This window comes from Entelurus aequoreus, linkage group LG11 (genome assembly GCF_033978785.1).
Source record: "Entelurus aequoreus isolate RoL-2023_Sb linkage group LG11, RoL_Eaeq_v1.1, whole genome shotgun sequence".
NCBI classification, from domain to species: domain Eukaryota; kingdom Metazoa; phylum Chordata; class Actinopteri; order Syngnathiformes; family Syngnathidae; genus Entelurus; species Entelurus aequoreus.
Genome location: NC_084741.1, coordinates 21,144,477 through 21,160,101, shown reverse-complemented (window position 1 = coordinate 21,160,101; position 15,625 = coordinate 21,144,477). Strand labels below are relative to the sequence as shown.

Genomic DNA, 15,625 nt, shown 5'->3' with positions numbered 1-15,625 from the left:
TTGTATTTGTTTTGAAAATGAAACATTTCAAAGTGGCACCCGCATGCTTTGTTCTTTCAGTGTGCGGCCCTCAAAGTGTCCAATAATTGGACCCCCCTGTCGTATTGGCTCCATATGAGTATTGTGTGGGAAGTGGAAAAAGTCATACGGGAAGAGTCTTGTAGAAAAGTGAGTGTGTGAGAAAGGCGGTGAAAGAAGGCAGACATGTCACAAGCCAACCACAGTGTGTTTTTATTGGGTGTTTCAGTAATACAAGTGCACAACAAACCACTCTGCAAAGAGCAGGGGTGGCGGGTAGCCAGTAAATATACAAGTCCTGCCTCTTTCACAGGCAGACCTCTGCTTTTAGTTGGGTGGTCTGCCTCGAAAGCCGTTGAAAAAATACATACAGTACAAACAAAACGAGAGGAAGTTAAAAAGCACGGAGATTCCATCCACGCAAACCTTCCTGATCCATGCGGGTAACGTACTCAAAAGGACAAAAACAGAAGAAAGTAAAAGCATACAGTATGCATGTTTGTTCTAGATGCCACACAGAAAATGAGAATACATAGTGTGTGTGTGTGTGTTCCAATACAATGGCTTCCAACATTCACATATTGGAAATTCAAAATCCCAATCTACTATTTGTATAAAAAAGAAGCTTTCAAGTCAACAAGGAACAGAAAAAAAGGACAATTTTGTGTTGTTTATTATTAACTTTTTTTTTTTTTTTTTTTTTTTGAACACACAAAAGTTGGATAAAATGTGGAGGAGGAAGAAGAGCGGGTAGAGAAGAGGAGGAAGAGGAGGTGTTCTGATGCACTTAGTGAGTGTGCTTTGACAGAAGGAGGGCGAGAAAGAGGTAGAGAGCGGTACAGTGAGGGGAGGAGAACGCATGTAAAGGAGGGCGTGGCTCGCGACAAAGAGGGGGCGTGGTCTATGTGGCGTATCTCTTGGTCCACTGCTTGGCTATCCTGTCATGCTCGGTTCTGTTGGTCAGGTACTGTGTGGCGATGCTGCCCACCAGGGGGTCGGCTGCAAGGGGCACAACGGCGGGTTAGCGCCAAGCCAAAAGGAAGCGCGCCGCAAGTGCCCGCTACCTGGAGAGAAGCCTCACCTGGGTTGCAGTCTGTGAGCAGGGAGCAGATGGACAGCAGCACCTTGGAGATGGTGAGGGCGGGGCTCCAGTTGTCCTTCAGGATGTCCAGGCAGATCACGCCCTGGCTGTTGATGTTGCAGTGATAGATCCTCGTGCGGAACGTCACCTGCGGGCGACGCTCACATTAGAAAAACCGCACTAAATACCCTCTAAGACATAGGCGTCAAACTCAAGGCCCGGGGGCCAGATCTGGCCCGCCACGTCATTTTATTTAGCCCTCGAAAGCCTGGAAATAATATGCGTCATTAAAGTGCTTTATATTTTCTTACTTAATGTATTAGTTTTTTTCCATTTTGACAAAAAAATACATGTACTCAATGCAATCACTTTTTAAAAAAAAACAACATAAATATTATATTGTAACAAATATACAAACCCCGTTTCCATATGAGTTGGGAAATTGTGTTAGACATAAATATAAACGGAATACAATGATTTGCAAATCCTTTTCAACCCATATTCAATTGAATGCACTACAAAGACAATATATTTGATGTTTAAACTCATAAACTTAATTTTTTTTGCAAATAATAACTAATTTTGAATTTCATGGCTGCAACACGTGCCAAAGTAGTTGGGAAAGGGCATGTTCACCACTGTGTTACATGGCCTTTCCTTTTAACAACACTCAGTAAACGTTTGGGAACTGAGGAGACACATTTTTGAAGCTTCTCAGGTGGAATTCTTTCCCATTCTTGCTTGATGTACAGCTTAAGTTGTTCAACAGTCCGGGGGTCTCCGTTGTGGTATTGTAGGCTTCATAATGTGCCACACATTTTCAATGGGAGACAGGTCTGGACTACAGGCAGGCCAGTCTAGTACCCGCACTCTTTTACTATGAAGCCACGTTGATGTAACACGTGGCTTGGCATCATCTTGCTGAAATAAGCAGGGGCGTCCATGGTAACGTTGCTTGGATGGCAACATATGTTGCTCCAAAACCTGTATGTACCTTTCAGCATTAATGGCGCCTTCACAGATGTGTAAGTTACCCATGTCTTGGGCACTAATACACCCCCATACCATCACAGATGCAGGCTTTTCAACTTTGCGCCTATAACAATCCGGATGGTTCTTTTCCTCTTTGGTCCGGAGGACACGACGTCCACAGTTTCCAAAAACAATTTGAAATGTGGACTCGTCAGACCACAGAACACTTTTCCACTTTGTATCAGTCAATCTTAGATGAGCTCAGGCCCAGCGAAGCCGACAGCGTTTCTGGGTGTTGTTGATAAACGGTTTTCGCCTTGCATAGGAGAGTTTTAACTTGCACTTACAGATGTAGCGACCAACTGTAGTTACTGACAGTGGGTTTCTGAAGTGTTCCTGAGCCCATGTGGTGATATCCTTTACACACTGATGTCGCTTGTTGATGCAGTACAGCCTGAGGGATCGAAGGTCACGGGCTTAGCTGCTTACGTGCAGTGATTTCTCCAGATTCTCTGAACCCTTTGATGATATTACGGACCGTAGATGGTGAAATCCCTAAATTCCTTGCAATAGCTGGTTGAAAAAGGTTTTTCTTAAACTGTTCAACAATTTGCTCACGCATTTGTTGACAAAGTGGTGACCCTCGCCCCATCCTTGTTTGTGAATGACTGAGCATTTCATGGAATCTACTTTTATACCCAATCATGGCACCCACCTGTTCCCAATTTGCCTGTTCACCTGTGGGATGTTCCAAATAAGTGTTTGATGAGCATTCCTCAACTTTATCAGTATTTATTGCCACCTTTCCCAACTTCTTTGTCACGTGTTGCTGGCATCAAATTCTAAAGTTAATGATTATTTGCAAAAAAAAAAAAGTTAATCAGTTTGAACATCAAATATGTTGTCTTTGTAGCATATTCAACTGAATATGGGTTGAAAATGATTTGCAAATCATTGTATTCTGTTTATATTTACATCTAACATAATTTCCCAACTCAATGATATTAATACACAATTGCCTATGCATTTGATGATAAGGTTTTTTATGTACAATTATAATTTTTTTTTTTTTTGATTTTACAGTAAAAAACTGACATGTCAGTCGCAAAAATGTTACCGTAAAATGTACAATGTTTTTAATGTACCACTGTTTTTTGACCATAAAATGCTGGCAACTGAGCTGCCAGTTTTTTTTACTGTAAAAAACGGTGGTACTGTTATAATAATATATGGTATAATCTACAGTTGTCGTTTATACAGTAAAATCCGGCAGCTAAATTGACAGGATTTTACTGTAAAAATGCAGTTTTATATTTACAGTAAAAAAAAAAAACACTGTAAAATTCTATCAAATGAGCTTTGACCGTGAAAAACAGTGGTACTGTTTTTTTTCCATTGCCAGTAACATGCTGAAAAAAACATTGTACATTTTACGGTAACATTTTTGTGAATGACCTGTCAGTTTTTTACTGTAAAATCAAAATTTTTTAAAATTATAATTGTACATAAAAAACCTAATCATCAAATGCATAGGCAATTGTGTAATATTATCATTGACTGTTAGAAGTGGCCCTCTGAGGGGCAAACATAACTGCGATATGGTCCTCAATTAAAACGAGTTGGACACCCCTGCTCTAAGACAGTGGTTCTTAACCACAGCGCCCTCTAGAGGGCTGCCAAAAAATATCCGTTTCACAGCAGGGGTACCAGTTGTAATACACTTTTCCACCACTTGTGGCGGTAATGACAATATCCAAACAAACAGAAAAAGTCTGGAGCTAAAGGTTTAAGCGCAAAAATTATGACTAAAATGGTGAAGCTGTATTTTTATTTGCGCTTAAATTTTGACAGTTTATTTAAAAAAACATATTCATGATGAATTTAGTTCGAATTTATTTATTATAGGAATGCATAATTGTATTTATATTAATTTTGTATAGTTTTTTTATGAGTCCCTTCTTTTGGTTGCATGGTTAATATCATTTGACAATAGGTTCCAGCGATCCCCAGCGACCCCAAAAGGGACAAGCGGTAGAAAATGGATGGATGAATAGGCACCAGCGACCCCCTGCCACCCCGAAAGTGACAAGCGGTAAAAAATGGATGGATGAATAGGCTCCAGCGAACCCCCACGACCCCAAAAGGGACAAACGGTAGAAAATGGATGCATGGATGGAGGATTTATCCTGTTAAACTCTAAGTAGGTTACATATAATTATCGAATACAATTAAAATCGAGAGTAACTTGTAATACACTTTTCCACCACTTGTGGCGGTAATGACAATATCCAAACAAACAGAAAAAGTCTGGAGCTAAAGGTTTAAGTGCAAAAATTATGACTTAAGTGGTGAAGCTGTATTTTTATTAGCGCTTAAATTTTGACGGTTTATTAAAAAAAACATATTCATGATGAATTTAGTTTGAATTTATTTATTATAGGAATGCATAATTGTATTTAAATTTATTTTGTATAGTTTTTTTATGAGTCCCTTCTTTTGGGCGGTTAATATAATTTGACAATAGGCTCCAGCGACCCCCCACAACCCCAAAAGTGACAAGCGGTAGAAAATGGATGGATGAATAGGCTCCAGCGACCCCCCACGACCCCAAAAGGGACAAGCGGTAGAAAATGGATGGATGAATAGGCTCCAGCGACCCCGAAAGTGACAAGCGGTAGAAAATGGATGGATGAATAGGCTCCAGCGCCCCCCGCGACCCCAAAAGGGACAAGCGGTAGAAAACGGATGGATGGATGGAGGGTTTATCCTGCTAAACTCTAAGTAAATGATAAATGATAAATGGGTTATACTTGTATAGCGCTTTTCTACCTTCAAGGTACTCAAAGCGCTTTGACAGTATTTCCACATTCAGCCATTCACACACACATTCACACACTGATGGCAGGAGCTGCCATGCAAGGCGCTAACCAGCAGCCATCAGGAGCAAGGGTGAAGTGTCTTGCTCAAGGATAATTATCGAATGCAATTAAAATCGAGAGTAACATTGATGATTTAGTGTTACTATTTGAGTGGGCCCCGGTGCCCCCTGTAGTGAAAAAGTTGGGCCCCGGGGTCAAAAAGGTTAGGAACCCCTGCTCTAAGACAATCTTTCTTAACCATTGCTGGCAACCTCGGCCTTGGTCCACAGCTGTACTCAGTTGTAATACACTTTTCCACCACAAGTGGCGGTAATGACAACATCCAAACAAACAGAAGTCTGGAGCTGAAGGTTTAAGCGCAAAAATTATGACGAAAGTGGTGAAGCTGTATTTTTATTTGCGCTTACATTTTGACAGTTTATTAAAGAAAAACCTTCATAATTTATTTAGTTAGTATGTATTAATTGTAGCAACGCATAATTGTATATAATTGATTTGTTATTGATTTCCACCACTTGGGGGAGTAATGACAATATCAAACAGAAGAAGTCTGGGGCTAACGTCAGAGAAGTTTAAGCGCAAAAATTATGACTTAAGTGGTAAAGCTGTGTTTTCATTCGCACTTTAATTTTATGGACAGTTTATTTAAGAAACAGTTTATTATTATTTATTAACGATTTAATTAGAAAGTATTTATTTAATCACATAATTGCATGTGCATTTATTTAATTTTCATCAGTCCCTTCTTTTGCAGTGTATTTGATTGGTATTTATTTTTCTAATTAGTCTGACCTAAACCTCGACAATAATCTTTGTGGTTAACTAACTGGATGTTTTACTGCAGCGGTTTAATCTGGTTTCGATGATCAAAGTCTTTTTTTCGACACCCAAACTTTCGATGAATTACCAGTCAATAGTGCGCAAATAATAGGGTATATGTAATATATGAATATATATTTTTATGAGGACTTTGATTCCTAACAAATCGCGATTGTTGAAGAACCGGGAATGACGTGTACACTGTGGAGTATTTGCTTACATGTAGGGTTGTCCTGATGTCAATATTTTGGTACCGGTACCAAAATGTATTTCGATACTTGGATAATTTTCAAAATAAAAGGGGACGACAAATGTCATTATTGGCTTTATTTTAACAGAAAATGTTATGATACATTAAACATATGTTTCTTATTGCAATCGAAGAAAAATTGTCCTTGGGGTCAATGTGACCCCAAGGCATTTTGAGAGTCTCTAAAAAGATGGTTGTCATTAGTTTTTCTTCCTAATATTTCATGACTTTTCCTAATCCATCAGGGAGACACAGAAAAATATAAAATCAACTGCATGATTGTTTCTCATTTCTCTGTACACATTTTGACCACGCCATCGTTCCTCAGGGGTCATATAGACCCCAGGATTGGAAAGCACTATAAGTCTTTGTGTGTTAGAGTGAGACACATGATCCAATTGACTTTTTTGTGCTCCCAAGTGATCTGAACACAGAGAATTCAATTGTGAGTTGATCTGACCATCATACACTGAATTATTGTTGGTTTAATATCGTTTGGCAGCCATTTTGACAGTTTTCCATAGATATTTCGGCACATTGCACCCCCCCCCCACCAAATACCCCCCAGTGGGAAATTACTTATGTGTGCTCCTAAGTCCCCTGAACACAAAGAAACAAATAGTGAGTCAATCCAACCATCATAGACCGAGTTATTGCAGTTTGAATACTGTTAGGCTTGGTCTTGAATGTGACCAAAAGTGATTTTCGTAATTTCTGAACGTACAAATACATATAAACTCAGTTTTCCATATAAGTGTCACACAAGAAATGAAATGGAACAATCACTGTGAGTTTATCTGACTATTACATGCTGAACTAGTGTGGTTTGAGTAGCGTTTGGTGGCCATTTTAGCGTTTTTCTACCTCGAACATCCCAGTAGGAAACCATTTATTTGTGCTCCTAAGTCCCCTGAACACAGAAAAAAGCAGTGAGTAGATCTTTATTAGTAATTGATGCAGAAACCACTGAGATAAATGGTCTTGAAAATAAATTTATAATTTATACTCTGTCGGAATGGCGGGATGTCGGAACAGTTCAAACATTCCGTTCCCGCGCCGTGTGAGAACAGGAGGAGGGGAGGGGGGAGGAGCAAACATATAAAAGCACTCGCATAGCAGCCTTCTAAACCATTTCTCTGCTGCTGTCTCTGCTGCTGTTTGTGATATACTCTCTCTCTCTCTCTCTTGTTTCGAGTTTGCCTTCTAAACCATTTCTCTGCTGCTGTTTGTGATATACTCTCTCTCTCTCTCTTGTTTCGAGTTTGCCTTCTAAACCATTTCTCTGCTGCTGTTTGTGATATACTCTCTCTCTCTCTCTCTCTTGTTTTGAGTTTGATGATGCCAAACCACAAGACGTTCTCTGTCCAGGAGGTTTTGGATCAGGTTTTTAGTGAAGAGGTAGACATAGAGGAAAATGTGTCTGAAATCGAAGACAATGTTGTGGAAGACCCTGATTATGGGGCATCGTCCTCTGATGAGGATGAGACCCTTGATGCTGAAGTTCCTGTCAACACTGGAACACCAGCAGACATTTTCCTGTCCAAAAATGGAAAGTTGTCGTGGTCCCCTGCCCCACGTCAACGGCAGGGTAGACTTAGCGCTGGTAATGTCATCAAAATGGTTCCAGGCCCAACCCGATATGCGATTAGCCGTGTCCAAGACATAAAATCTGCATTTGAGCTCCTCATGACACCATCAATTGAGAACCATGTACTCTTGATGACCAATTTAGAGGGGAGTCGTGTGTTTGGGGACAGTTGGAAGCCGATCGATGCAATTGACTTGCAGGCATACATCGGGTTGCTCATTTTGGGGGGCGTGTACAAGTCCAAAGGCGAGGCAGCAGAAAGCCTGTGGAATAAAGAGACTGGAAGGGCCATCTTCCCAGCCACCATGTCTCTGAAGAAATTCCATATTATGTCTCGTGTCCTACGGTTCGATGACAGAGAGAAAAGACAGGGCCGGAGAGAACATGACAAGCTGGCAGCTATCCGGGATGTATGGGACAAGTGGGTTCAGCAACTGCCATTGCTTTACAACCCAGGCCCCCATGTGACTGTGGATGAATGTCTGGTGGCGTTTCGTGGCCGCTGTCCATTTAGACAGTACATCCCGAGTAAACCAGCCAAATACGGCATTAAAATATGGGCAGCATGTGATGCCCAGTCGAGCTATGCCTGGAATATGCAGGTCTACACCGGCAAAGCCCCTGGGGAAGCACCTGAAAAAAATCAGGGCATGAGGGTTGTCCTGGACATGGCTGAGGGACTGGAGGGGCACAATATAACGTGCGACAACTTCTTCACCTCCTATGCCCTTGGTGAAGAACTCGCAAAGCGGAAAGTCACCATGCTGGGGACAGTCCGCAAGAACAAGCCAGAGCTTCCCTCTGAGCTTGTTGCAATCAAGAACAGACAGGCTACATCCTCAGTGTTTGCCTTCACTGAGAACGCCACAGCTGTTTCGTATTGCCCCAAGAAAGGGAAGAACGTTGTGCTCATGAGTACGATGCACAAGGATGCCCAGCTCAGCACCAGGGAGGACAAGAAGCCACAAATGGTGTTGGACTACAATGCCACAAAGGGTGGTGTTGACAACCTGGATAAAGTCACAGGCACGTACAGCTGCCGACGCATGACTGCACGATGGCCCCTTGTTGTATTCTTCAACATCATCGATGTGAGTGCCTACAACGCTTTTGTGCTTTGGAGGGAGATCAGTGAAGGCTGGAACAGCGAAAAGCTGTACCGGAGGAGGCTGTTCCTGGAACAGCTGGGGTACGCGCTGGTGCAACCCCAAATTGCACGAAGAGTTGTCCTACCAAGAGCCTCAGCGGCTGCTGTGGTGATAGTGGAGGATGTTCAGAGGGAGGCACACACCTCCAATCCTCCAGTGGCCAGAGGGCAAAAACGAGGCAGGTGCCAGATCTGTTCCACTAGGAACGATAACAAGACAACTAATACATGTGGGGGATGTGGCAAATACATCTGCAAGGAGCACATCCGTTGTGGATCATGTGCCCAGTAGTGCTTTACCCTTTCTTGGAGAGTGGGGGATGAATATTGCCATTTTTCATTTGTTTTACATTTCTTGAGAGAGGTAGACTCTAGGCTACTTTTTGCAGTCTGTGAAAAAATAGGAGTGGCAGACTTTTACAGTATTTTAGTTTTTTTGAAATAAGACAATATTTTTGGTAAATAGCCTACTGTCTTGTTATTTTTTTCTTCAAATATGGACACTCCAAATGGCCGGCCAATGGTCAGATATTTGTTGTTGTTGAAAAAAAACAAAACAAAAAAAAAAAAAATACAAAATATAAAGAGTAATAAAAAAACTTCCCCCATTGAGGATTGCCACCTTATCCTGGTCAGAGGGTTTGTGCTTGACCCTTTCTTGGAGAGTGAGACGAATATTGTTATTTTCAAATGGACACTCCAAATGGCCAACGGTCAGATATTTGTTGTTGTTGAAAAAAAAAAAAAAGAAAAAAAAAAAGAAAAAAAAAAAAAGTTATAAAAAACTTCCCCCTGGAGGATTGCCACCTTATCGTGGTCAGGGGGTTTGCGTGCTTCCATGACCCTAAGAGCTATAGCTGGTCTTAGGGTAGAAGCCTGACTAAGTGCAATCTAAATGGCAAAAAACAACAACAACAACAACACCATACAATTAATACAATTCGGTCACATTCAATGATGGCCGCCTAACAGTATTCAAACTGCGATAACTCGGTCTAAGATGGTTGGATTGACTCACAATTTGTTTCTTTGTGTTCAGGGGACCTAGGAGCACAAATAAGTGGTTTACCACTGGGAGGTTATCTGGGGGGGGGGGGGGCGTAGTGTGCCAAAAAATCAATAAAAAACGGTCAAATTTGACACCAAACGGTATTCAAACAACAATAATTCAGTGTATGATGGTCAGATCGACTCAGAGTTGACTTCTCTGTGTTCAGAAGACTTGGGAGCACAAAAAAGTCAATTGGATCATGTGTCTTACTCCCACACACAACAACTTATAGAGCTTTACATCTCTGGGGTCTATGTGACCCCTGAGGAACGATGGTGTAGGCAAAAATCGAGGTCAATAGGAGGGTTATATAAGTTACTAGGCAACTTGTCTTTTAGTAGTAAGTAAACAAACAAAGGCTCCTAATTTGTCTACTGATGTATGCAGTACTATATTGTGTCATTTCCCATTCTATTATTTTGTCAAAAGTACTGTAGTTACAGGATCATACATTGGTCATAATTAAAGTTCTCGTGTCCAGGGGTGTATTTCATTAAAAAAATCCAAAATATTTTATATAAAATATTAATGTTGGTACCGTTAGTCAATATTTGTATAGCTCACCCATTTGTTTACATTAATGAGTGCGAGCTTCCTGTTAGCGGTTAGCTATTGTATCCTCCAAAGGTGTGTCGTGAAACATGTTTAGCTATTCCTCGTCCTGCAGGGATGATACTTGTAAAACGGGCCGACGTTAGCTGCTAGCTAACCAGTAGCTAGTTTTAAAGCACCGCTTATACAGCACAATATTTTTTGTTAGTTTTAAAGCCAAAATACGTCAGTTTTATTTCCTTTTTCTCCACACTGTTTCTGCTTTGTGTTGTTGACTTGCGACATGCCCCACAGCACGCCATCAGGACCATGAAAAAAAAAAAAGTACCGGTATTTTTCAAATGCAGTATAGGAATTTTTTTTACATTTTTTAAAATTGACAACCCTACTTACATGTTATGTACATTACGCACGTTTTTTCCGTCATTGAGTTGAAAAATAAAGCTAACATAGATCCACGCTGATGTCCACGTCTCCTCTACTTAACAGCCATAAAAAGATGAAAACCCATTATATTACTTTAATAAAACAACCCTAATTTTTTAAAGGTGTGGCGGCTTTTATTTTGCAAAACAGTCGTGGTAGTAGTAGCAACATCCTTGTTCATTTTACCGTATTTTTCGGAGTATAAGTTGCTCCGGAGTATAAGTCGCACCGGCCGAAAAGGCACAATAAAGAAGGAAAAAAACATATACAAGTCGCATTTTTTGGGGAAATTTATTTGATAAAACCCAACACCAAGAATAGACATTTGAAAGGCAATTTAAAATAAATAAAGAATAGTGAACAACACCAAGAACGTGCCTGGTATGTTAACGTAACATATTATGGTAAGAGTCATTCAAATAACTATAACATATAGAACATGCTATACGTTTACCAAACAATCTGTCACTCCTAATCGCTAAATCCCATGAAATCTTATACGTCTAGTCTCTTACGTGAATGAGCTAAATAATATTATTTGATATTTTACGGTAATGTGTTAATAATTTCACACATAAGTCGCTCTGAGTATAAGTCGCACCCCCGGCCAAACTATGAAAAAAACTGCGACTTATAGTCCGAAAAATACGGTATTTATTTATTTACAGACAGACATAATTTTGTATGACATTATTGTTTCTTTTGTTAATATCAGAGTCCGTTCTACAAAAAGGAAATCCCTAGAAGCGCACAGCTTATGGACAGGGACCCACATTTACTTCCTTTGTTTCCACTTTATCAAAATGCACATGTAGGTGACATCGAGGCCACATTGGGGCCAGTGCACGTTTATACCGGAGTCTGATAAATATCACATTTTACTTGTAATCAGCTGGGAAAAAAAATCTGATTTGGTCCACTTTGGCCAGCAGTGGAAACGTTAGAGGTGGGAATCTTTGGGCACCTTACGATTCGATTACGATTAAAATTCAGGAGCTACGAGTCGATTAAAAAATAGATTATTAATGCATCTTTAATTGATGTATATTGATACAGGTAGAGATGTCCGATAATGGCTTTTTTGACCATATCAGATATTCCGATATTGTCCAACTCTTAAATACCGATATATACAGTCGTGGAATTAACACATTATTATGCCTAATTTTGTTGTGATGCCCCGCTGGATGCATTAAACAATGTAACAAGGTTTTCCAAAATAAGTCAACTCAAGTTATGGAAAAAAAGTGCCAACATGGCACTGCCATATTTATTATTGAAGTCACAAAGTGCACTCTTTTTTTTTAACATGCCTCAAAACAGCAGCTTGGAATTTGGGACATGCTCTCCCTGAGAGAGCATGAGGAGGTTGAGGTGGGCGGGGTTGGGGGGGTAGGGGGTAGCGGGGGGGTGTACATTGTAGCGTCCCGGAAGAGTTAGTGCTGCAAGGGGTTCTGGGTATTTGTTCTGTTGTGTTTACGTTGTGTTACGGTGCGGATGTTCTCTCGAAATGTGTTTGTCATTCTTCTTTGGTGTGGGTTCACAGTGTGGCGCATATTTGTAACAGTGTTAAAGTAGTTTATACGGTCACCCTCAGTGTGACCTGTATGGCTGTTGACCAAGTATGCATTGCATTCACTTGTGTGTGTGAAAAAGCCGTAGATATTATGTGATTGGGCCGGCACGCAAAGGCAGTGCCTTTAAGGTTTATTGGCGCTCTGTACTTCTCCCTACATCCGTGTACCACTCCGTACAGCGGCGTTTTACAAAGTCAAATATTTTACTTTTTGAAACCGATACCGATAATTTCCGATATCACATTTTAAAGCATTTATCGGCCGATATTATCGGACATGTCTAGATACAGGTTTACATTTTTTTGTGTTTCACTAAATAAGTGTTTATCACTCGCAACTTTAAAAACAGTGCATTTGTAATAAGAAACGGTTGAATTAATTCCCACGTCAGCCAAATTTTAGAACGGTCTGCATCATTTTACTTACAATAAATACATTGACTATCGATGTATCTAAAATAAATATTATTTACCCCACCTCTATTAAACATAGTCAAAAAGGTTAGAAACCCTCTTGAGAGCACCTGAAGAACATTTAACATCATTTGGATGTTTCACGGGCAGCCCGGAAGATTGCAGTGCGTGCGTGTCAGGGTAGGGGAAACACTAAACCAGGGCTATTCAACTACATACTGAAGAGGGCTGCAGTTTCAAGAGCCCAAGGGCTCAGGGTCCGGACATCGAAATGTGGATGTTTCGTCAGAAAGTGCCTCCGCAGTTTATATTTCTTTGAGACTGCGTTTACTTATTTGCCAAGTAAACACATTGGCTTACACACTGCACTGTCAATAAATTCCATTACTTGTTTCCAGCGTGAGCAGCTAGTTAAAAGGATGAAGAAACAGAAGCTCCAAAAGTTTTGTTGAGGATTGATGTTCCTTCTTTTCAATTATTTTCCTTCCTCAGTTTTATTTCATTACACTTCTTCCTTTATTTAAGTTTGTAAAACTGAAAATGTAAACATAACAAAAGTATAACGTCCATTGTGTATTTTACATAAATACAATAAAAGGTTTATGTATTCACACAATAAGCTACAAATGTTTACATGTATAGAAATTACACAACATTCACACACCAACCATTGCACACACTTTATGTGACTTAAGGTGGGCAGCACGGTGGTATACAGGGGTTAGTGCATGTGCCTCACAATACGAAGGTCCTGAGTTCAATCCCGGGCTCGGGATCTTTCTGTGTGGAGTTTGCATGTTCTTCCTCCCACCTCCAAAAAACATGCACCTTGGCAACACTAAATTGGCCCTAGAGTGTGATTGCGAGTGTGTTGTCTGTTTATCGGTGTTGGCCCTGCGATGAGGAAGCGACTTGTCCAGGGTGTACCCCGCCTTCCGCCCGAATGCAGCTGAGATAGGCTCCAGCACCCCCCGCTACCCCAAAAGGAACAAGCGGTAAAAAATGGATGGATGGATGTTTCACTGCAGTGTTTTAGGCCAGGGTGGCCAGCAGGGGGCGGTGTGGTGCGACGGCATTGTTCCACAAAGTGTGAAGGACTTTATGTCCTGCTCGTCACAGCCAATGAGACCCAGCCTGGAAATACTGAAGTCAGTTAACCCCGCCCACCACCAAGTGCCAAAAACATCCGACATGGTCTCAACCTGAGCGGATTTAACACAGAATCCACTGTTTGCCCCGGCAACATCTGCACCCCCTGACCTCTCACCCCCTCCAGAGGAAACCTCTAATGGGCCTTGGCGTTCTGAAAAACGCCTCCCTCGAGACAGGACGTTATAAACAAGCCTCCCCTCTACCGTCTTACACGTGGTCCAGTGGTAGGAGGCATGCGAAACGGACTCTGGAACCCGACATGTCGAGCAGGAGTGTTGAGCAGCTGTGTGAGAAAGTGGGCTTTGGCTGAGGATCACAGTGAGGCGAGCGAGGTGGGGGAGGTTTTGGGGATAGCGGAAAAGGCTCTCGAGCCCCTCTGGCTACGGAAATGTGGGCCGGGCCTGTGGATATGTACGACTAGCGTGCTGTCAGACGGCCGAGCCCGGTGGAGCGTCAGCGGGGTGATCGGGTGCACTGCAGTAAAACTGAAATAAAATCAGCTCGTCTTTGAACCCACTGACTACATTCTCACGCACTAAATTACCGTATTTTCAGGGCCATAAGGCGCACTGCCAAGAATTGTCTATTTTTGATCTTTTTTCATATATAAGGCGCACCGTTTTATAGGGCGCATTAAAAGTCATATTATAATTATTTAAAAAAAAAAAGTAAAACACTTCCTTGTGCATACTTGCCAACCTTGAGACCTCCAATATCGGGAGGTGGGGGGTAGGAGGGGGCTTCGTTGGGGGCGGGGGGCGTGGTTGGGGGGCGTGGTTATTTACAGCTAGAATTCACCAACTCGAGTATTTCATATATATATATATATATATATATATGTATATATATATATATATATATATATGTATGCAATACTTGACTTTCAGTGAATTCTAGCTATATATATATATATATATATATATATATATATATATATATATATATATATATATATATATATATATATATATATATATATATATATATATATTTATTTTATTTACATATAAATAAAATAAATACTTGAATTTCAGTGTTCCGGTGGCTATCCATTAGATGGCAGTATTGTCCTGTTTAACTTCTCCGTTCATGATGAGTATATCATTTCGGCCACCGTGTTCAATGGAGAAGTCTGTTCTACAAAATTTACAGGCAACATACACCTTCCCCTTCGAACTGTGCTGGATGAACTGAAATTCTTGTTTCCATTCGTTTTGGAACTTGCAAGCGTATTTCTTCATCTTGCTCGTCGACGGCGTCGCCATGTCTGTAATTTCCTTGTTCTTCTGCTTCGTCTCCTTGTTGTGTCCGCAGTTGTGCACTCTACTCTCTAAAAGCCCTAGATGTTATGACGTCATTGGGCAGGCAAGCTGTTTATATTGTGGGAAAGCGGGCGTGAGACCAGGCTGTCCCCACTCAGTCTCAGGTCCGCATTGAGCTGGAGGGGGCGTGGCCTCCAGCTCCGGCTGAATACCGGGAGTTTGTCGGGAGAAAATCTCTGCCGGGAGGTTGTCGGGAGAGGCGCTGAATACCGGGATTCTCCCGCTAAAAACGGGAGGGTTTGCAAGTATCTCCTTGTGGTCTACATAACATGTAATGGTGGTTCTTTGGTCAAAATGTTGCATAGATGATGTTTTACAGATCATCTTCAAGCCGCTTTCTGACAGTCGCTTCTGGATGCGCCGTTTTGTGGGCGGTCT

General features: G+C 41.2%; 1 protein-coding gene across 1 annotated transcript in view; it reads right to left on the bottom strand.

The window, feature by feature from the left end:
• Positions 1-207: 207 nt before the first annotated feature.
• LOC133659860 (ubiquitin-conjugating enzyme E2 E2) overlaps positions 208-15,625 on the bottom strand; it is a 119,976-nt gene continuing 104,558 nt past the window's right edge. Inside the window, exons 5-6 of the mRNA XM_062062670.1 lie at positions 1,100-1,247; positions 208-1,017 (exon numbers count right to left, since the gene is read on the bottom strand). Of these exons, the coding sequence (XP_061918654.1) occupies positions 920-1,017; positions 1,100-1,247 (246 nt within the window). The 3' untranslated portion in view covers positions 208-919. The remainder of the gene's footprint in view (positions 1,018-1,099; positions 1,248-15,625) is intronic.